Here is a 24,156-nt window from a genome sequence, read left to right as displayed (position 1 = left end):
AATAATTACGTGGTCGATTCAGCCTCTGCTTAGTCAATTGGAGCCTATCCCTCAAGGATGAGAGCCCCCAGTAGATGGATGGATGGTGTCGATGTTATGTCAGCGCACCTTTCTCATCACGCTGGAGGGCACATCTTTTGACACATCAGCCTTCTTAGTGTCTGCAGTGGCAGGAGAGGCCACACTTTCATGGTGCACAAAATTAAATGGGGAAAACTGCCCTTGGGTTTACTTAGGCTGTAAATATTTTATTCAGCGGCTCTCCGACAGCATAGCAACACTGAAATGTCTGGTGCGCATCCCAGCGTGAGCCAAGCCGTTCCACATCACTGAAACAGGGAGGAGAAATCGAGGTTCTTCTCTGCAGCTGCCTAAAAAATCAGTGGGCACTTGCAGAGCATAAGTGTGTTCTGTATGCCGCCAAGCCTGGCTCAGTGCATTACGCTGTGTTTACAGACTGACTGACATACGCATGGGGGGGCACACTAACATAAAAAGTGGTCCGTCTGCAGCTTCACAAATAAAAAGCAGGCCTGGAGCACCTTAAAGACTAACACACTTGTGTATTAGGTAATGAGCTTTTGTGAATCAGACCCACTTCCTCAGACTGGAGTGGACAATTAGAATGCAGAGTTTATAAAATGGGGAGGGGGCTTCCTGTCACTAATAGAACTAGTTGAAGACACAAATTAAATTAAGTGGGATGGGTCCCATTCCTGAGAATATCAAAGGTGGGGATATTGGCCCTCTAATGTGCAAGATAAATGAGATCCCCGTTAAGGCCTGATTTAAAAGTGTCAGATTTGCAAATGAATTCCAATTCAGATGTCTCCCTCTGCAATCTTGTGGTAAAATCCATTGGGAGAAGAATGGCTCCTTTTAAACCCTTTACTGAATGCTGGAGTGGAGCACTATGATAATCATCCGGGTTGCATTTGAATCTCTCCTGGGTGGCCCTCAAAGCACTCAGCTTACAGGGAACACTGCCCAGGACACTTCAAATGCTATAAATACTAGACCAGAAAAAAAACAAAAAAAACAAAAAAACACCAGGAGTTTTATACCATTGTCTTCAGGACCACTCTACTACAAACTGCTACTATAACCAATCTATCTAGGTACTTCTATGACCCTCATCATCACAGCAGCTGAGTGCCAATTGGAACTTCCTGATAAAGTCATTCAATTCCAAGATAAAAACTGCCACAAGTGAGCAGTCTTCAGCAACTGTAAGTAATGATTCAAAAACGAAGGCTCCCCACACGCTCCAGGGAAACAATCAACCCCGGACATGCAGAAGAGTAAGTAACCCAAACTCGTTCAGCCAGGGGATCCTGCCAACACCCTCATCTGCAAAAACAAAAGGCCCAGCTGAGCCTGTCCAGAGAAAACCCAGAAAACTGCAGCTCAGTGGTGTGACAGACTAAGTAGCTGCAAAATATGAACAAGTTGCACAAATAAATATAGCGTTTTAATATTTTGGTTAAACCAGAGCAAAGAAATGGGCTTAAACTGAATTGTTCAATTAACAACAGGTCTAGGGAACAATGGGTCCCAAATCCCCCTCCACTGGCCAAAGCTCAAGGAGACATCCTTTGATTGATAGCTGCTTGGGTCAGCTCTGGTCCTGGCTATCAGTGTAGCCTAGGCAGAGGAGCACACAGGCCTGTCCCCAGCCCAAGAATGGGCCATGAGGCTCTGGATTCAGCAAGAGATGGCCTTAGGCTCTTGCTAAGCAAATTTCTGAGCCTGGGTCCAGGTGTAACTTGGAACCGATTCCCCTCTCAATGGAACGTGATGCCCTTGTTATACTGAGCTCCCACAACAGGAACAAAACCAGAGGACTGTTCCATCCCTGCCCCCCAGCCGGTCTGCATGATGGCGCTACCCCTACAGAACACACACTGGAAGAGAGATTGCAGTTCCTTTTCTGGCACATGAGAAGCTGATATTTAACGTGATTTATTCCTGCAATATAGGGTATGTACTTGGGAAAGTTCCAGCAGAATAGCGGGAGGCAGTCCAATTTTAGATGAGGAGAGAACAGGTTTGTAAAACTCCACTGAGGCCAATATCTAGGTTTTCCAGATGCTTGCCAGCCCTAGCATGCAAGTGAAGAGAATACTAAGTAGTAAATGCTGAGTCTGGATACCAAAGAGTTAACAGGCTGATTCATGAAACAAGGATTCACTAAAATAAGTTCAATTATACTTACCAGCTCTTACAGATGGTTTTTGAATCTAGAATAACAAAATCAATGACCTGCTAGGTGCTTTGCCACGTACAGCAAAACACGGAGCTAGAGAGTTTATGCTGCCGTGATGCAGGCAGTGGAAGGAGTCTATGGTGACAGGTACAAATTACTGCTAGACACGCTGCACATGTCTACGGTGGAATATGTTCCTCAGACCTGCACCGCCATCCCTATGTGCAGCCCAGGCAGTGATGGGGAACAAAATGCAGCCTGGACGTGGCTAAAGAAAGAAGAGGGCCTGTTATGGGGAAACGATTGTTCTGTGTTGATGTTCACATGCCAGCTAGCTCCTGGGAGGGGATGGATTTAACGGTCCGCATGGCTAATTTTGAAAAGTCCAAGAGCTCCAGCTTACTATGTGGAAAAGCTACTCTATATTTTAGAGAGAGTGTCTGTCTGTCTGTCTGTCTGTCTGTCCACCCTTCCGGGAGTCCGTTTGTTTAAGGACTCCTCAGAAACGTGAAGAGTTCGAACTGCCAAATTTGGCATGTAGCTTCCTCTGAGCATGACTTAAAGCAAGGTCAGGGTTTGGCCGTGCCAGGACAATGGTGTCTGTGTGGAATGTGATTGTTTCGCAGCAAACTGAAAGGGAAGGGCGTGAGAGCAGGGACAGTTATGCTCATGAATGACCACAGAGGGCAGCAAGTGCCCCAGCCCTGGGGAGCAGCTGCTGGCTGGCAGCATGGCTCCACGCCACCCTAGGCTGCACAGGGGACCGATTGCTGCACATCCTCCATCGCCCTGGGCTGCCCTGGCCTGCACAACACACGCCTGCCCGGGCTGGCCCAGGCCCGGGCAAAGCTGGGTAAGTCTTCTAGTAAATAATAAATGACTCTCTCTCCATCAACTCCTTCAAAGCCTTAACCCCTCTGAAGCCTTTTCCCAGATGTTCCTCAGGGGCACAGGCGTTTGGCAAGCCTGGAGTTCAGAATGTTAAGGGACAAAGGTGAAACAAAGGCTGAGAGGGAAAAGGTGGGCAGCACTCCCACCAGGGAACGGTAGGAGCCCCAGAGAGCTGGGCTGGATCGAACTGCACAGACCAATGTTCTGTTTTCACAAGCACTAATTAGCATATTTATAACAGTCTGTTCCACGGAACAGTTGCTGTCACTTCCCTTTACATAAGCCACGATGCCAACGGAGAGGTTTGCGAACGTTTCTCAAAATAAAAAGAAGAGGAGAGAAAACTCCCAAATTCCCAGATGCCAAAGCAGGAAACTTTCAGAGCGATGATTTGTGCAGAGGAGTAGAGGCAGGGGAGGAAGAGCGGGCAAAAGCTGTGGCTAGTTTTCCTTTGTCAGAGTCTAGCGTTGTTTTAAACGGCAGCATGCTGAGGCCTGTGACAACCTAAGAGGAAGCACTTTGGAGAGGTCACAGCTGGCAGAGAACAGTTACAGGGTTTGTGAATGTGCTACATTTACTATCGATTCAAGGGGGTTACATGGGAAAGCTGAAGACTTCTTCCAGTGTTCCTGGGTGTGTATGAGATTTGGATTGATTGACTGGCTGAATCCGTCTGCATGTGATTATTTAGGCCTGCTGGGTAGTCACTAATTAATGGTTTGGGGGCCCAGAGCTTTTTGTAGCCGGGAGGGGATATTTTGTTGTTTAAAACTAAAGAACTAGAACAAACCTGCATGCATCTTCCCTGTTAATTTAGCTTTACTACCAAAAGCAAAGAGCTACAATGGAGTCTGGGACCAGCCAAGCCTCTCTGGAGGTGTCGCTTTGAGCTGCTCCTGAGGGTACTGCCTGGAGTACCCGACTGGATCAAAGGGCTGAGGAACAGTAGCACAGTCACCTTTCAGCAATGCTTTGTGGAGGGTCTCAAACCCCCCCACAAACTTTAAGTACTCTGGGAGACGTTTCCATTTCCACATAGCAAAACAGAGGTGGTGATTCACTCACTTGAGGTCTTGAGTCAGTGCCAAAGCTAGGAACAGAACTTAGGACTCCTTACTCCCAGGTCTAGACAGGAGAGAACACCTCCTCCATCTGGATGCGGACAGGAGAGTAAATACAGGGCACAAGTTTGATCCGTGACTTTCACCAGAGACACCCTATTGCACAACATTAACACCCTGTCCTCTAGGTACCCATTATCCCCTTCCTACCTCCAATCCAAGATAGTTCTAATGAGGTGGAGGAATAGTCTACTTCTATTAAGACAGCTCATTACACAGTCTGGTGTCAGGCCATCTGTCATAGCGGGGAGGGAGGTATTGATAAACCAACAATGGAAACACAGCCATTTGCCTAATCTAGACTTTGATGCTCAAGTAACAATTTCAGCATTGGAATGTCTAACGACAATCTTGATAAAGCTGGCAAAACTCTAAGAAAAAGGAAGATGCTAGACTCTCACACTTATTAGAAAAAATAATGCTGCACACAACTGGTCTCTGAAGCCAATTAAAAAGTTCATGTAGATTTTTAATTATTAGAGAGGAAAAAATCACACGCACACACACACATGCAGGTGACTCATAATAAGCTCCATTTCCAGAAAAAGAATCTCTAATTTTTGTGGTGAACTAAGCAGATACCTGCATTTCAGCAGCCCTTCCTGTCACTACGAGGCATCAGAAATTAATACATTCTTACACAGTTCTCAGGGAGGTGGTTAAAGTAGCAGATCACCCTCAACATTAAATCACTACGCTCTAGGCCCTAGTCCCACCCAGGTGATGGCCCTGCATCAGCACTGGTGCCTTTTGTAAGTGGGATTTCCCAGCACACAAAGTTGAACCATTGCTGCCCTGCCAAAGAGAACCATTTGGAAGGCAGCGAGAAGCACTTTGTAGTTTTTGACCTTATTCTGTTTAAAAGCGGGTTCCTGCATTTCCAGCAGGACAGCTCTATCCCACATGGCATAAGGCTGCAAGAGGAATCCTGCCTAGGTCGCTTACACCAAATCTAGAACCAAGTCCCTCTGGTTTCCTAGAGGCAGTCACTGGCCATGCTCATCTCCTCTCCATTGGTTGTATGACTGCAGCAACCCTACAATTAGCAGTCGTTCAGCCAGTCACGTGTGCTAAGTTCAGAAGTGAACACCCTTCCTGTATAGTCTGTCTCCTCCCCACTCCTGCCCTCAGATGAGATGGGGGCACACATATACCGAGAGTGGCCCTCCAACCAGGCTCCAGACACCACTCCAGGCTCCACCTTTGGAGAGAATGCCTCAGCCTGCAGGTCTGGAGTAATGAGGCAGAGCACCTAGATGAGGAATTATTATGGCAACACAACTGTCAAACACAACACGCCTCACAGATGTATGAATACACAGACAGCCTCAGGCCGCACCTTTCCAAAGCTTCCTTTGCCCAGCACCATGAGGAAATTGAAATCTGACAGCTTCATCCGATCTCGGTTTCCATTGTTGTCAAACTTGGAAATCGCATTTGTCGTCCTCTCCTCGGCTGCCTTGGCACCCGGCCCAATCTTGGCTCTCTGAAAGGAGAAGTGGGGGTGGGAGGAGGAAATCAAGTGAAATGACAAGGCAGACCATTTGTCAGAGTGAGTGTATGTCAAAGGGTTATTTCTGGGTAAAGCCCTTGGCTGGGCTATGAATGCCTGTTCCATATATGCAATCCAAGCTCTACCCAGCTCACAGTGTGGGGGGTTTTCAAACCTAGTGCATTGCATTGCACCTCATATTTTACAAGGAATCTCCTTGGAAGATACCCTGCCCAGTACTCCTCTCTGGAGAGCTGAGAAGCAGCTGAGTGGCTCCTCTCCCGCAGCCCTTGGGACACTGGGGAAATCTAACTTGACTGGTGAGGGAGAGCTTCTCTCAAGGCATCAAAAACTAATTAGAAACACCTAGACCACTCCCCTGGGGACACTGCCCTGCCTGTTTCCCACTGTCTTATCCTGCCTCTTTTGAAATGCCTTTATTCATAGGGCTTCCACCATGTCTCCTGGGAAGGCATTCCCTTAGAAGGGCAAGTCTCTAAACTCCAGCTTCACTGCAGAGGCTATTAACCCCTCCTGTAATACTTGGAAGTAAATCTGCAGAATGCCCATACAAATGGTGATCAGAGGGAGCCACCAGGGAATATTCCCAAGCATGGCAGGGGTTAGCTGAACATTGTACACTCTCTTCTGAAATGCCCAGCAGTAAGAACTACGTTCACTAAGATATAAGGGAAAAAATATCCAGGCCCAGACTTAGATGATCAGCTTCCTTTACAAAGGCCAGCTGTCTGCGCTGGGACCCTGGCCTTATGTGCAAAGGGCTATTATATACAAATACGCTAGCGTAAAATAATAGGAATTTTTATCCAGCTGAGACTTTATTAACATCTGATATGAAAGAGAACTGGGCTCCTCTGTCATTTCAGGTTGAATGCAGGAAACCACAATACATTTCTGAGAACAGATTCAACCGTGCTTCTTCAGCACCTTCAAAGCAATCACACAAGCTGCTTGAATCACAATTGCTTATTAAGAAGCCAAGCAAAAGACATTTTTAAGCACTGAAGCTCATCATTTGCTCTGTGCCTCGTCACCGGTCCAGTGGCTATCTAACTTACTGAACCAGAATCAGTAAAAGCTATCTCACAATTTATTCAGTTTTAATTTTTAGAAACACACCACACTGGAGAACCTGCACAGAGCTCAGTCTAGCATGAAATTCCATTAACCCAATTCCAGCAGTTCAATTTTAGTGTTGCTCTTAGCTCCTCCAGATAGGAGGCCCACAAGTAATCACCAAGATTTTGCTGGTGCTGATTGGTTTATTGCAAGGTTCCCCCTGCTGTAAAATTCTCCACTCAAGGTCACCTGCAGCACCTACCAATACCTGAGAGGAGGCCTTCTGCTGGAAACCAAAGAAAATGTTGCAAAAATCAGAAGTCACTGATGCCTAATTGCAGCTGCAATCCCAAATGAGTGCTCCAGGGAATAGGTTGAAATCACCGAGAGGCTTTATATCTAAGATTGGCTGCAAATTGAATGACCGCCTAGCACATAAGTATAAAAATCAATAATCCTTTAGTCTTTTAAAAAAGCTGCACAGAACCAGCCTCCCAGAAAAGGGCAATTTTATAAATAATTGTTGGACTTCCTAATGTGCCCAAAGTTCTCTGGCTGAAGTGAAAACCGGCCCAAGTCCAGCACACTGTCTTATTGTTCAGAATGAGACATGTGACAATGAATAAAACCCAGGAAGAGGGCAGGTTTGTGGTGTGCCATCTGGTCCCCTGGTGGATCACTCCAATTGGCACTCTGCCCTGTGGCTGATGCTAAACAGAAAGGCAAACAGCCCCCTGGAGCGTTGTCTGCTCTCATGCTCGTCTCTCACCGTTACTAGCCCTGGTCAGAGCTGAACTGGTGAAAGCAGCAGTAGACGTTTGTGGGGAGAAGCAGGCAAGCCTAGGGTGGACACCACCCTGATGGGAAAGGGGGTTGGCACAAACTCTCCCCACAGTCAAGTTATTCCATCAGTGCCCTTCTTCTGAACCATCTGGTATTGGCCACTGTCAAACCTCAAGCTACACGGACCTGCTCTGATCTGCAGAGCCAATTCCTAAGACAGTTTTTACTTACATAAGACCATAACTCATGCACATGAGGGTGAAAAATTAGGGGTGCATATTTCACTTTAGCCTCAGCACTTCTTAACAGTATCTTTAACCATGCAGACTGGGTACTGGATGAATAGTGTTTCTGACACTGAATTTGGCTTAAGATGTTTCATATTTGTACAGTGAAACAAGCTAGATCCAGCCCTGGGTTGCACACTTTGGCCTGTAAAAGTTCTTATCAGATCACATTTGACAGCAATTTGAATACAGGGGAAAAACAGAGGGACGATGAAGAGGAATATTCATATTAGAGGAGAAGGCCTTGGAAGGCACTCTTGCCAAGTCAAATTTGATACCAAATTAAAGGCCTGAACTCAAGCTGTTACATAACTTAGGACCAATAGGGGAGATTCCATGATGTCTAAAAATATGTAAAAGACTTTGTAACTATTTTGAACAATGCACTTTCCCTTGTGGTGCTTTCAGTCTGAACCCTTCAGCCTTGTGCCAGGGCATGGGAACCTGACTGTGACATACACTAACCAAGATTTTCACTGCTGAGGAAAAAGCAAAGAGCAAATTAACAACATAAGCAGTAAAAAGAAAACAAAGGGTTTTAATTTGCTTTATTTATCAAGTATTCTCAGAAAAGTAGTCATTTCTTAAGTACAAATTTATAGTCCAATTATCTTCTTAAATGTGAGCCCAAGAGATCTTTCTTTGAAACTGCTGTCCTTACAAACTTGACTAATCACTGAAGCTTTCAAGCTTAAGGAATTTCTCCCTTTATCAAATTTCATCTAGTGTGCAACCTGAATGTGTGATACCATAGCAGGTTTCTGAGCAGCAGATAATCTACTATATTTGAGCTTGACTGTCCATACATCTTTCCAAGAACTCCTCCTAACCGCTCAGAGCAAGGACCGCCAAATTTGGGATACGGCTTCTTCACATCCTAACTTAAAGCCGGGTCAGGCCTTGGTTGTGCCAGGAATATGGGAAATGCCTGGAATAGGATTGCTTCTCCTAAGACCATACAGAAAAGAGATGGACTCACCAGGCAGGTGATAGGGGCTGGATGGGGGCACACCCCACCCCTGCCAGGGACTACCTCAGCCCCAAGTCTCCCACTCCCAGGGCTCCCTTCAGGGAGTGGTGGGGGTGAAGCTCCCCCACCCCAATGTGTACAGAGACATTAGCTGGCTGTTCTCCTGCATCAGTGAGCGAGGGAGATGTGCACAGGTTGCTTCATTCTTCACTCTCACAGGGCTCAGGGGAGGCAGATGACCCTGGAGCTGCCGCAGTCAGGGTGACATGCACCTCTCTCCCAGCTGTGCCCCCTGGAGCTGCAGCAGCCATGAAGAGATGCTTCTCATCTGGCCCCAAGCTGCTGTGGTGAGAGAGGGCTCGGGCAGTCCTCTCTCCATGGGGTAGCCTGCACACTGAACCCCTCTTCCCCAGTCCCACCCCAGAGCCATAATTTCAATGCAGCCTCTGTATTTTCATTTTATTGTCGAAAAAACAAAAACTGAGTGTAGGTACGTGAACAATGCCAGGTAAATCTTCTCTGAGGTTATGACTAGAGGACGATTTTCTGGAAAGATCAGGCAGTGTTCAGCAAAGTAATAAGGAAAAAGGCCTTAAAACAAGCCAGTGCCTATAATAAAAGACCATAGAACCCAGATGACCACTCCTCAAGCAAAAGGTAACTTGTTTTCTCTACCATTGTTTTCATGTTCTCATGTCTGAGTCAGTGTGAAAGTCCTGTAACATTTTGAATACCCTCTTGGTGCTCATGTTCTCTGTCGTGTTTATCGCTAAATCGTTGCAAACATTGTCACAAAAATAAAAAAGCACTTAACCATCATTAACCAACCCAATTTGTCATAGTTCATATACTGCATCTGACTACGCAACACGCGCTGACATTCACATCTATCAAGTTGTCCCAGAAAGTGGCTGGTAAACAATAAGAGAAACTGGCAAAGCATGCAAAGCAAGCTTCACTCTATGCCTGTTCCAGAAGTCTTTATGAAACCTACCGGGACACTTACAGTTGCAGGCATAAGGCTCAAGAAAGCCCACAGAAAGGCATATGGCGATCTATATTTCCATCAGTGATAACACTGTATGATAAACAGAACAGAGGGGCCATGGGTGCTAGAAAAAGGCACCTAGACAAGCATTTGCACAGGGTTTCTGTAGGATGCAGTGCTCCATGTGATTCCTTCTATGTTTCTTTCCTGTGCAGTGCTTTCTACAGCACTTCAAAATTCCAACTTGAAACTTTGTCCTATTGATTTGTGCTGCCCAGAAAGAGGCAGGATCAAGCAGTACTAATGCAAATCGATTGGTGGATTCTTTTTATCCCTTATCATTTTATAGGCAGTGACAGAACCCTTGCCTGCTGCATTACAATTAGCATAACAGTGCATTCCCGTGACCTTCCAGGACACCGTGGGAAGGCTGTTGCTGAACAGACAAGCAACTTTGCGATTTCCGTCTTAAATCACATTTTAGCTGTGTCTACACGTGCACGCTACTTCGAAGTAGCGGCACTAACTTCGACATAGCGCCCGTTGCGGCTACACGTGTCGGGCGCTATTTCGAAGTTAACTTTGACGTTAGGCGGCGAGACGTCGAAGTCGCTAACCTCATGAGGGGATCGGAATAGCGCCCTACTTCGACGTTCAACGTCGAAGTAGGGACCGTGTAGACGATCCGCGTCCCGCAACGTCGAAATTGCCGGGTCCTCCATGGTGGCCATCAGCTGGGGGGTTGAGAGATGCTCTCTCTCCAGCCCCTGCGGGGCTCTATGGTCACCGTGGGCAGCAGCCCTTAGCCCAGGGTTTCTGGCTGCTGCTGCAGCAGCTGGGGATCCATGCTGCATGCACAGGGTCTGCAACCAGTTGTCGGCTCTGTGGATCTTGTGTTGTTTAGTGCAACTGTGTCTGGGAGGGGCCCTTTAAGGGAGCGGCTTGCTGTTGAGTCCGCCCTGTGACCCTGTCTGCAGCTGTGCCTGGCACCCTTATTTCGATGTGTGCTACTTTGGCGTGTAGACGTACCCTCGCAGCGCCTATTTCGATGTGGTGCCGCGCAACGTCGAAGTTGAACATCGACGTTGCCAGCCCTGGAGCATGTGTAGACGTTATTCATCGAAATAGCCTATTTCGATGTTGCTACATCGAAATAAGCTATTTCGATGTTGGCTTCACGTGTAGACGTAGCCTTTCAGTTCTTAGCACATCTATGTTGTGAGGAAACAAAGAAAGACAGGGTATCTTCATGGACTCGAATACTGCAATGAGATTATTCTGAATTTATTTCTGATCTATAATGTGCTCTACACATCCATGGCTTAACGTTAATGTGATTCCACTGCACTGTTGACAAATACAAGAACAGGAGAACAGTTAGTTGTTACAACAGGTCTGATGGAACGTACAGTGTTACTCATTCACAGCACTGTACTTCAACCAGAGTCATATTAGAGTTGTGTTCTTTCCATCTTGCATGTGCAGGCAAGTAACACTTGGTAGCATTAGGAGATGCTGTAGATCTAAGCAAAGAAATAACTAGGCCACGTACAATAGTTGTGCAATATAGACCAATGTCCACTCAACCAACTATTTTATTTTGCACACAACTGACACAGATCTCCAGATGTAATACTCACCTCCAGGAGGCTCTTACTCTGATGAGACATGAGGGAGGAGACCAAGTCAACTGTCTTTCTAGAAAAGAGCCACTGGGACCTACCAGCTGCAAACTTAAGATTCTCCCTTGGGAAGCTCTTATAGGTCAGATAAAAACCCCACTGAAAACACACAAATTTTGTTGGGTTTTGGAGCAGACCCTTTGTGCTGCAGGCAGCCAAGTCATGTTGTCTTACAGGTGGCATTAACATCCTGCATTGAGGCTTTTTTTAATGATTCATGACACTACCCAGACCTGCTGACATCAATTCTGGGCTCCAGGACACCATAATCAACGGGCCCCCGTCTCCCTCCCTCCATTGGATTCACCAGCTCCCCTCCCCTAGAGAAACCCTGAGCACCACTCCTCAAACCAGGGGACTCTATGGTCCATCTCCCACATCGTGGAGCAACCCTGCGCCACCTGCAGCCCTGCCACCCTTCCCTTCCCCAGACCCAACCCGCAGTATGTCGCAGAATGACAGAACTGGATGGGGCCTTGAGAACTCATCAAGTCCAGTCCCCTACCGTCACGGCAGGACCAAGCGTCATCTAGACCAGGGCTCAGCAACCCCCAGCAGGGGTGCCAAGAGTGGCACGCAAGCAGGAGCTCAGCCCTGCTGGGTGCTTGCTCAAAGCTAGGCCACCTGTGGATTAACAAAGGATCAGCTAGTACTACTAACCACCACCTAAATGGTAAAGCTCTGCATCTTAATTTATTCATTAATGAAGCCATTGCATATAGGACTATTTGTGCCTTTAAAAAGTATCACCGGCACTCCGACCGTACACAGAGGTCAGTAGGTTAAATTTCGGCACTCTGCCTCGGAAATGTTGCTGACCCCCTGATCTCGACCATCTCTGACAAGGGTTTGTCTAACCTGCTCTTCAACATGTCCAATGATGCAGATTCCACAATCTCCCTAGACATTTTTTTAAAAAGTTTCCTGGAATAAGACTTTATTGTTTCAGGATTTCAAACTAATGAGTTATGTATCAGGTAATGTTTACTATAAGGAGGCTATCGCACATCCATTTGTAACAGCAACCAGTCAGAAACTGGCTTCAGTATAAGTTTCCCTGCAGTGAGGCCAGACATCCGTAATCCTGGGGCAGGAGAAGATGAACAAACAAAAACAGTTTGGATCATATTCCAAACAGGAACCTAATTCTCAGACTGATTCCATGTGAAATCTCTGAAAGGAGGAGACAGCAGTTCAGAACAAAGGACTCTTAACATGTTAGATAATATACTGGAGGTTCCCAAAGTAGGACACTGAATGTGTCATTTAATCATTTAAGGATTCCTCTCCAAGTTTGGTCTCCAATCCACTTACAGAAATACCTAGTTTATCTTAATTAATTATATTAATTTATAACTGCACTGACTACAGATAAAACTGATTAACACATCCCATTGTATTGGACTTCCTAACTCAGAGTAAAATTCCAATTTCAAACAATACTTCCATTGTCCTGACATCAAGCATTTGTCTGGCCTTCACAGAACATGACCTTCATCCTTCTTTCATTAAAAGATAGCCTTGAGAGCGTATTCATGCAATGATTTGGTCCTGTCATGAGTGCAGGGGATTGGACTTGACTTCCTGAGGTCCATTCCAGTCCTACGATTCCATGATTTCTTCTTCCAGCTACGTTTATGTTCATTCTAACAAACACAATTTGTATAGTCCCAAATCCTAACAAAGAGCAATGAAATGATACAGTTGAATTTATTCTAAAGTGCTGTGTCTAAGAAACATCAACACTGCCAACAATTAAAGACAAACAAAAAACACGGCCTGACTGGCTCATGGCTTCATGTCTGCTGTAAATTATGGATCTGTGGCTCTGGATTGAGCTGTAAGAAGCACACAGACTCACTACAAACCAAAGCCACTCAAAATGTTATTTTGGTGACATGCTTTTCTAGCTTAATTGTGGACAACATCATTAGCATAAAGAATCTGTGCACACCCTCTGAAATACCTTCTCCAATTGGTGGCTAATACACAGCTCCAAAAATGTTAAAACCAAACACACACTCACTGCTGTCTTTTCAAATGAAAAGAGAATAGTCTAGAGGAGTAAAAGGGATAACTCTTGCAATAAATTAGAAATAACTCCTATCAGCACCAACAGTAGTTAATGTACAGCTGATGCTCCTGGGAATCTGCCTCCTAGATTTATGCCTTCTGCAGCCTTCCCATCTCATTTATGAAATAATCCGCAGTAGTCGGTTCTACGTAGCTGCACTGCTATGCAAAACACACAAAGGGGGGTAGAACTCACAGTGTCACTGAAACTGCAGGGTCTAAGCGTTTGTGTTAAGATCAAATGTGATTTGCAGTATGCTTTACTAATGATAACCTTTAATATCCATTGAAGCTAAGTGCTCTTGTGAAGACAAACATTAGGACTCCTGGGCCCAAACAATAGGTATTGGAAGCTCTCTTGGAAGCAATGTGCAGAATTTAATTAAAGGTTGTCAAGTAAAAGTCTTATTGAGTGTTCTCAACACCTAGTTAAAATTCAGAGGGGCTGTGGGCTCTGATGGAGGAAATGCACACGTGCGAATGTCGCTCCACCGCAGTCACTGACTGCGGAAGCAAATTTGTGTCTAGGCCTCACTGCACTGCATCAGATGCTCAGCTGGCACAAACGGGCCGACCTCTGCGGACTTGGCCGGAGGTCCAGGGTGTTAGACCTGCTGGCGATCTGGCCTGAACCTCAACAACCACCAGTTTGAATGTTGTGCACAAAACCTCTCACTCTGGACTTTGGCTGTTTGAGCACTGGACATATTAGGGCAACTTTTCTCATGTCATTAAACAAATGGCTATTGAGAAGCAGAAATCCTCAGTTAATGGCTGTGTCTTCTCAATGTGTGGAGTCCAAGGAAACAGGCTAAACAGAACGAACGCCTAGAACAGCAACCTTCCGTAGGGTTACTCCTTCCAACCTGGGGGGAACGGGGAGAGGACTGTTCATGGACACAGGAAAAGTGGGTGGGGCCCTTATTGTTCATTCGATCAATTTCTCTTGGTGAGAGAGACAAGCTTTGCAAACCTTGCAAGCTTGTCTCTGTGACCAACAAAGAGACCAATTAATCATCAAATCATAAAATTCTAGGGCTGGAAGGGACCTCAGGAGGTCAACTAGTCCAGCCCTCCGCCCAAAGCAGGATCAACCCCAAATAAATCATCCCAGCCAGGACTTTGTCAAGCTGGGATTTAAAAACCTCTAGGGATGGAGATTCCACCACCTCTCTTGGTAATGTATTCCAGTGTTTCACTGCCCTCCTGGTGAAACAGTTTTTCCTAATATCCAACCTACTCCTCTCCTTCTGTCACTTCAGACCACTGCTTCTTGTTCTGTCACCTGTCACCACTGAGAACAGCCTCTCTCTGTCCTCTTTAGAGACCCCTTTCAGAAAGTTGAAGGCTGCTATCAAATCACCCCTCAGTCTTCTCTTCTGCAAACTAAAGAAGCCCAAATCTCTCAGCCTCTCCTCATAGGTCATGTGCTCCAGACCCCCAGTCATTTCTGTTGCCCTCCACTGAACCCTCTCCAATGCGTCCACACCCTTTCTATACTGGGGGCATGGGGTGCAGAACTGGACACAATACTCCAGATGTGGCCTCACCAGTGCTGAATGGAGGGGAATAATAATTAAAGCTATTGCTTCACCCACCTTGTCTGTCTGATGTCCTAGGGCCACCATGACTACAATTGTACTCCATACACAGGAAAAGTTGCCTCCAAATTACACCCAGGTGTTCACTAAGCCTCTGCACTGACCACTGGGATGCACCCATGGAAAAAACAAGCTGGGAGGCTTCAAGTCACTGAAGTGATTTTTAATTGCATTCAAACAAATAACTCCCTCCATTAACCCCACCCCCACCTCCCCCCAACCCCCACACTCAGTGCCTGGCTCTGGTGCCCTGAACCCAGGCAAGCTACCCACAGAAGGGCACAAGAGTGAACAAAGCCCCGGTCCAGGGCTATGCAGGCCATTTGAAACACAGGCAGGAAAGTGGCCAGGGAAGACCATAGGCTGAGCTCTCCCCACTGGTTTTCTTGGTGATATGAGGCAGGCAGGAAATGTCCTTTACTGAGAATGACGTCCCACTCCAGACACCCCTCACTGGGCAGCTCTAAGGAAAGGGGGCAGGCGTTTGAGAAAATGCTCCTCACCTCAAATTTCTGCCTGAGTTCCTCATTTCCTTCTTCTCCCTCTGGGGGGACTGGGACGTTGAAGTATTCTCCCTCCTCCTGACTCAGCAGTTTAAACCTACGTGGACAGAGCAAGAGCAACACATTAACCAAGGCAGCCTGAACCTCAGACACCAGTCGCAGAGTCATAGAGACAGAGAGCCCAACGGGACTGCCGAGGTCCAGGATGCAGGACTGGTTGGGTCTGCATCATGCAAGATGGAGGGTGGGCCAGCCTCCTTTGGGCTTGTCTGAGAAACACAACTTTACCCTTTTCCTTCTACACTAGGGGTCAGCAACTCTACAGAGGCGGAGGGCCGAAATGTGACCTTTTGACCTCCACATATGGTCGGTCTGCAGGTGACACTTTTTAGAGTCTCCTGCTCTACGTACGGCAGTTTAATTGGTAAATAAATTAAGCTGCAGAGCTCTACCGTTTTGGTGGTGGTTGGGAGCATTAGCTGGTCTTTTGTTAATCCCCAGGCAGCCTGGCTTTGACACACTCCCAGCTGCATGGGGGAGGACCAGCGGAGCTGAGCTCCCATCTTGCTTGCCGATGAAAATTGGCTCATGTGCCACTCTTGGCACCCGTGTCAGGGGTGGCTGACCCCAGTTCTACCCTATGATGATCTCTTTGGGTGAAAGAACCCAACACTTTAGACTTCATCAGATTTCCAGCTGTGTCCTTGGAACATCATGCAGGCCAAGAGCATTCTCTAGGCTGAGCTGCCCCTGACTTCTGTGCATGCAAACAACAGCACAGCGCTGTTCAGCGGAGCACCTTGGGGCAGGGGTGCGGGCTGCCAAGTGGAATGGACACAAAGAGCCATTGGAGCCAGTTCTGATCTAGGGCCTAACTGAAAGTCCACTGAAATCAATCAATCAACCTTTCCATTGAGGTCAATGGGTTCTGAACCCTGCCAACCACAGCGCCAAACCTGGCAGAAGCACCAGCAGGGACATTCCCTCCCCAAAGATAACAGACTTCGGCATTGCAGAGCCCTCTGCTCCAGAGGGCCCAGGGCCAGGCCAGCTGCTTATCGCCACAGCAAAGGGTGTCCAAGCTAGTGCAGCTTCAGTGGAAGAACTGAGGGGCCTCCTTGTTCCAGCTCCCACGTGCTGTTCCACAGCATATTCTGGGAACCAACGGTCCCTCTAAACTGCATGGAGGCAAATGCAGGACCCAGAGGTGCCCAAGCAGATGCTGCAGCACTGAAGTCAGGCTGAGAAGTAGGCCAGAACCTAGATGGCGGGGCCAGGCTGGAAAGAGCTTTCCCAGCAGTTGGTGAGAAAGAGGCACAGGGCTGAGACCTTCCTTCCCAGACTGCAGCCAGCTGCCCACCCACTCAAGTCTCCATAGTTCCCTATGCACATCACTCACCTTCCTCCCACTCCTGCTCTCTGCACCGCCGTCCCCTCTAATCTTTTCTGTCCGGGGTGGAACAATTTTTATGTGCCCTGAGGCATGTGCGGATCTGCACCCCCACTAGAAACACAACACCTGGCTGCGGGTGCTCTACTAATCACCTGGACCGCATCTGAATCCCTCCTGCATGGCCACACAAGCACCCAGCTTCCAGGAAACATGGCTCTGCATGCCATTCAGAGCAAACTGCCACTGCTGCTGCAAGCAACAGCCCCGGCCATGAAGGGTAAAACAAAGATTTTCACAAAATTGGGGTGTGGGGAGGGAGCTTAACCTGCAATTAACAGAGATCCTGGAAATGTCATTCAGATGAGAGGTGTCTGATTGAGCCCCAGGCAAACCTTGAGCTCCATCAGCAAATTCCCTTCTCCAGCAGCCTGGAAGGGGCGGTTATCAGCTGGGTGCTATCTAGAGAGGCTTGTGTATACAGTGAATGAACAACGCAGCATTTGCATCATATGGGGATGGACTCTTCCTCTGAGCCAGCTCTCTGCATTAACTGCAGTTGTTGAGATATGAAATATGCATCAGAGCTTCTACCAGAGTTTTTTCGAGCCAAATGCTGTGACAAGGGAAATGACTTACATCTGCACTTACATGATTTTAAAACTCAGAGAGAAACTACATCTCAAGCTTTCCATTGCACTGGAAGGGGGCAATGGGCTGCTCCCTGCGGAAACGCACACCTTCCTGCAAGTGACCATAAATCCTGGAGGGTTCTGTCACTCAGCTTCTTTCCAGGAGAGAGAGACACTGCCTTAACTTCAGGTGTATTGTAAGGTACTGAGGCCCAGGGGACTTGGATGTGGTTTTGGCAGATGGGATCGCTAAATCCTGTTCTCATATTTGCACAGAGCCTCCTGCCTTTGTGTTCTGCTTGCCCAGTGGGCTTCATGACTCCTGCCTTCCAGTGGGGCTGGGAGGCATCACGGACATTTGCAAGGAACCAGGAGCCCCCAGTGTGAGGGGCAGGGTGTTGTCACCACTGTTTCATTAGCAGAAGCCCCCTGCCTGGCCGGAGATACTAATGCAACCAGCTGTTCCGCTGCAGAGCAAGGCAGGTTCTCCATCACTGAGCAGCACAGAGCCAACCATGCACCTTCCTGCAGGGCAATTCCTGGAGCTGCTCTGTACATCTTGTGGTGGAGCCCCCATCACTCCCTCTGGGTCCCACGCTTCCTGGTGGCCTCAGAGGTTCATGGAGATCCCCCTGCTCTGCTTCTGATCTTCCCAGAGGCGAGGGACTCCACTTACACAGGCAAGTCTAGCCTCTGGCAAAACCCCTCCAGAGGTTCTTGTTCCCCCTTATTCCTGCCAGGGGCAGCCCTCCTAGGGGCTGGGAAGGGGTGGTGGGAGCCTTGGCCCACCCACTGCTCTGGGCTCTGGCCCCGGAACCCTGAATAGAGGCAGCTGATGGGACTGCTCCTTTGCCCCAACTGCACCAGCCTTTTTCTTGGGCCAGTTTTTCACCCACTTCCCCCATCATGGTTCGACAGGTGCCTGGCTGGGCTTTCTCCCAGACAACCTCTGCTCCTTCCCTGCTTCCATTACCTGCGGGGAGGGAAGGGGTTTAAGGTGAGCCTCCTGGCCTTAACTGGCCTCCAGTGGCTAATTACCCTGCTTGTACAAGCCAGTCTCAGACATTTCCTGTGCAGGCAAGAGGAACCCACTCCCCCAGCTCCCTGTGCATCCACCCTCCGTTAGACTCCTGCAGTCCGTGGCCTTCAGTCGGCCACACTCTGCGAGAACACCCAGTTCAAGCTTACAGACACTTCCACCCAGAAACCCTACTATGGGAAGTGGACAAGGAGCAGTCCCACCCATCAGCCTTAAATGGGGGGCACCTGCTTAATATTTACAAATGCCTCATCAGGCTTTCCCGACACACTCACTCTCTCACTAGGAGCTACTCTGTAGTGAGCAAGTGGAACGTGGAAAAGACAATGTATTAATAGCACAAAGGAGTCACGGACAGGCATGTTTTTCTGGTATGTCACTACCGGTTAGAAACAACAGATCAGAATTGTATCAGGTTTGCTGAACATTCTGCTTTCTAATCCTGGCCTCTCTAATGCGCTGAGTTAAATTAAAAAGACAGGCCTCATCTGCCAGGCAATTTCTTCAAGGAAAAAGTGAAGAAGTCAGGGAAGCTTTTTGCTCCCATAATAAGTGGTCCCCATATGGGTTTTGGCTTCCAAGATACATACACCACTTGTTTAAATGACTATCCTTCCCATGGTAAGGCAACCAATCGCTCAAGCCTCAGCGACTACAAAAGGAAATTAAAATGGCATGAAACCTGCTGGGGAAGATAACATGAAAATGAACAGACCCCATACAACATGATTGTATGAACCCAGTGTGGTAACAAGTGACAACAATTACACACTTTGGACAGGATTTCTCATTTTATTGAAAGAAACCTCTAATCATCATTTTCTGCTAGGTCATGGGCAGGCTGCAGAAGCAACAGCCTCAGACATAATGCATGATTCTTCTCAACTCTCTCTCTCTCTCTTCACTGGTTAACACTCTGACTCTGCTTTGCTTCACACTTTGTGATCAACCCAGTGGTCCCATGCTGGTTAAGTAAAGCTGAGAGGCTATTCTTAAAATCACATGTGATCACTCTTTTCATGTCCCCTTATAAAGTTTTGAAACCTTGGTACTAGCCAGTGTTTCTCTGATGTTTTCCACCCAGGTGCGGAATAAATGTTGTTATGTGCACCAAAGCATGTGCGGAGGTGCACCACCAGTAGAAACACAAGCTGCTGGCTTTGGGCAGCTATGGGCACTCTGCTAATCAGCTGTACAGAACCTGAATCTTTTCTGGGCAGCTGCCAAAGCGCTCAGCTTGCAGGCAACACTGGTACTAAGAGTCAGAACAAATGCTGGAAGTTGTGATTATGAATTAAATGTTGGCTCATTCTGATGTGTGCCTGCACCAGGGGTGGCCAAACTGGGGCTCGCAAGCTACATGCATCTCTTTTACGCTAACTGTGCAGCTCACAGAGCCCTCCCTCCCATGCCTCCACCCACTCTCCACCTACTAGACTGGAACAAAGCTTGGGGCTCCTGCCCTGCCGCAGGGTGGTGGAACTAGAGGCTCTGCCAGAGGTGCCTGGTGCCTGCTGAGAGTGGGGCATGCAATGTAAAGGTTTTCTTCTCCCTACCAGCTTGAGTCTGACTCCCCCAGCACACCCCTGCTCACCCTCAGAGGCCCAGCAAAAGCAGTTCCCAGCTATCTGCTGCTGCCTCTCCCCCTGGCTGCAGCTCCCACCTTGCCAGCTCCAGCAGCGGCCATGCAGGAAGGGGGCCCGGCAGCAGCAGCGTGCGACTGAGCAGGGCCAACAAATCCTGGAAAGAAACGGGAGCAGGAAGCATGTGGTTGCATGTGTCGCCCCAGCTTCTGCCCAGAGGAAGGACATTCAAATGCTGTGAGATTTCCTCCCTTCACTACTCGCTTTCTAGGACCTCAACTGTCCAATGCTTTCCTGGGGGTAGTTGCTGAGGGGGAGCTGTGTTAGTCTGCAGCTTCACTAAACACAAGCAGTCCTGCAGCACCCTAAAGTCTCCCAAATGTATTTATTAGGTAATGAGCTTTTGTGGGTAAGACTCACTTCTTTCAGATCCGAAGAAGTGGGTCTTACCACAAAAACTCATTACCTAATAAATACATGTGTTAGCCTTTAAGGTGCTACAGGACTGCTTGTTTTTTACTGGGGATGTAAATCATGGGCAGCAGTAGGAGTGACAGGCCATACTGTGTGGGACACGGGGGACTTTAGGTCTGAAGACACTCCCACAAGACATTTGACCCAGTCTGGTAAGCTTCCCTAGAATGCCAAGTCCCCAGACCTTTCCCTAGTGGGGTGACACAGCTGTGTGCAGAGCAGTGTGGCTGTAGAACAAACTGCGTCTTACCATCCATCAACACCTGCTTTCTGCAGCTCAGAAATTCCAAACGACAAAGACCCCATAAAATCGTTTCTGCTGGTAAGATCCCAGTCCCAAATCTCCACAGACAACCTTCTGTCTTTATCCGACTCTTTCAGCTGGCTGCAGTAAAGGAGGGGAAGAAGTAAAAATGTCTGTTAAGTTATCTCCACAATTCCACATGCTTCACACAGGCATTCAATAAATAAATGAATATGAAATGAAGCAACGGTCTTCAGCGACAATACGTTCCTTTAATGTTTAATTTGCTGACTGCGCACATTTCAAATGGAGAACGTGAAGTTCTTTCACTGAAATGCAAGACTTTGATCAGCGTACAGAGCAGAAGCTAAAGCATTTCCGAGACATTTATTATGACAGGAAAAAGGTGATTCTCCACTGAATCAGCTGAATATTTGAGATTACGAAAGCACAGCAAACGCACTCCCAATCATTCGGGAGACAAGAGGGGCTACTTTTCAATCTTAAACATGTGCTACTCACAATTTGAAAGTCTCATTCCACTCAGGATTCAGAGAGCACTTTATAGTTTTGGTCTTCTGTTTGCTTTCACTTTTCGGGTCGGGGATTAGCTTAAGTTTCACATAAGGGTCTGACAAGCCATTAGGGTCCATAGGAACTAGGTTTTTAGCGTCTCTTACTATGGAAAAAAAAAAGCATAAATTCAGTGTGAAAAATACAAAGATATCTACAACCCCACTCAGCTTCCTTGAAAATATTTCTGTTCCATACTCATGACTTTGAATGAATGAATGATGCTGCATTGAAATTGAGTTGATATGGACATTAGCGTAATAGGAATGATTAATGCAAAGTAAATACACGGGTAATAGACATTCTGTTCAAATTCAGGACTGTAAACCTCCCTCTCTTCCTCTGTTTGGGTAAGCATAAATGAACTGCCAGCCCAGATCATAACAGTGGTCCACCTAGTCCCGTATCTCATCCTTAATGCTGGCAAACTTCATGTACAAGAATCCTGCAGCTGAGTTAATCTGCCGCCTACATTAGGCCTTATCTAGGTCTCTAATAGTTAGAGATTGGCTAAAGCCCTGAAGCACAAAGTTTAACACCCTGTTTTGAAAACTTTTTTTAGCATTATTAGCTATTAAGTAGCTGTGGATAGTCTTGTCATCCATATTAATGTATAATCCACCTTTGAGCTTTGCTAAATTCTTGGCCTCAGTGGCTTCATGTGCCAATGAGTTCCACATTCCAATTACACATTGTGTTCTGAAGGAAGGATTTCATCGTATTATTTTTATTTACACAGCAACACCCAGATGCCCCACTGCCTTGTGGGTCCTCCTGGGAAGGAGCAAGGCTAAGGGAGTAAACCCTGACAGAAAATCTGGAGGGGAGTCCTAAGGCAGTTCTGTGCCAACTTCTGGCATTGACCCGGCAACTCCTGCAGCTGAGCTGGTACCAGACGTAGAGGTTATCCCCTCCTTTGGACTATATCAGTAAAGCCGAGAGGGGGAGGCATCTGGGCAGCCCAGAGTCCCAAAAAATTGCCCAGGCTCGTGCCTGGAGAGGTACTTCAGCATCGCTTAACAGCGTTGAACCGATACGGGAGGTAACAGATACTGGTTATAAGCTCTTGCTCGATTGCCATAGAGAACGAGCACCAGGGGCTGCCTTCGACAGTGGGAGAGATCAAATTTTGTTTTTTTAAAGAGGATCAGACAGCTAGCAGAGGAGAAGCGAGCCCACAGAAAGCACAGTAAGGACCTGCCAGACGCCCATTACACATGCAACAGATGCAGCAAAGACTGTCACTCTCGTGTGGGCCTTCACAGTCACAGTCAACGCTGCAAATGATGATTCCAAATGGAACTACGAAGGGCGCGATCCATAGTCTACGTAGACTGAAGGATACCTACTACTAACACCCAGAAGTCAGGCAGTTCAAAGGGCAGCCCATGTCAACGGTCACAGTTCACACAAAAAGGTCCAGGAGACGCAAGTCAAGGAGAAGACAGAGCAAGGCTGCTGGTGGGGTCACGTGAGGCAGCAAGGCAGTCAAACATGGTAGCAACCAAGCGAGAGCTGTGCTAGTCTATATACTATCAAAACAAAAAAGCAGTAAAGTAGCACTTTAAGTCTTTACTACTGTGCTACTTTACTGCTTTTTTGTTTTGATGGTAGCAACCAGCGCACAATGGCTTGTTGCTCAGACGAGGCCAGAGACAAAGCAGCAAATTGATATATGGTTGCCCACGAATCAGAGTCAAGACCGTGTGGCCAAGTGGGAAGCAGGCTGTGAAACCCCAGAAAGCTAGCTCACCAGGTCTATGAATTCCTTTGTAACTGGATGTGGCACAATGGCCAAAGCCGGTTATTATGAACCTGACGGGCCTTCATCCAAGCCCAAGGTCTGAGACCAGGCTCCTGACATTTAGCCATGATAAGAATGTTCCCTGCCAACAGTCTAACTAAAACAAACAAATATGTAGGGAGAGGTTTCCAAGAGTGCATACCCGATTTATGAACACTAGTCCCCACGAAAACCATCAATGAAACATGTGTTCCTAAACTAATTAGACTAGAGCTAGATTTAAAATGGCACTTAGGCACCTGAAGGTGCAATTAGTCATTTAGTGGCATCTACACAGCTGAGGTGCTCATTTCCCATTGACTGCAGAAGGAGTTCATCGTCTAATCTGCTAGGGTAAACACTACCTCCTGCCTATGAGCATTTCACCTCTGAGAAAATCTGGCCCTACGGCACTTGGAAAACTCTTTATTTCTGAGACGAGAAAATTAAACACTGCCCTTTGCAAACAGTAAAAGGAAACGAAGAGATGTGATTCAGGGTTTGCTATTTTTTAAAGAAGAGAGCAGCATTTATTTGAATTTAAAATTTCTCACAAAGAACAACAAGATCAAGCCATAGGTTCAGGATATAGATTAGTGCCAGGGTAGCTAATGCCCTCTGCTGTTCCAAGAAGGACAATGGAAACAGCAAACTGATGACCATTGCAAGAGTAAATTAGACATTATGGGGTGTAATCAGAGTGGCAAATTCTAATGCAAGGCTGTTCTGTTGAGTCACTCTTGGTTCAGCTGCTAAAGCCC

At 47.2% G+C, this 24,156-nt stretch overlaps 1 protein-coding gene across 4 annotated transcripts in view; it reads right to left on the bottom strand.

Moving 5' to 3' along the window:
* Positions 1-24,156, bottom strand: part of PRKCB (protein kinase C beta) — a 244,397-nt gene that overhangs the window by 71,925 nt on the left and 148,316 nt on the right. For all 4 annotated transcript variants that reach the window (XM_075011091.1, XM_075011088.1, XM_075011090.1 and 1 more), the window contains 4 exons: positions 21,562-21,718; positions 21,046-21,180; positions 15,678-15,774; positions 5,558-5,704 (listed from right to left, as the gene is read on the bottom strand). In XM_075011091.1, coding sequence (XP_074867192.1) covers positions 5,558-5,704; positions 15,678-15,774; positions 21,046-21,180; positions 21,562-21,718 — 536 coding nt within the window. The remainder of the gene's footprint in view (positions 1-5,557; positions 5,705-15,677; positions 15,775-21,045; positions 21,181-21,561; positions 21,719-24,156) is intronic.

This window comes from Carettochelys insculpta, chromosome 16, assembly GCF_033958435.1.
Source record: "Carettochelys insculpta isolate YL-2023 chromosome 16, ASM3395843v1, whole genome shotgun sequence".
NCBI lineage: Eukaryota > Metazoa > Chordata > Testudines > Carettochelyidae > Carettochelys > Carettochelys insculpta.
The sequence above is the reverse complement of the archived record's forward strand: the minus strand, read 5'-3'. Positions and strand labels throughout refer to the sequence as shown.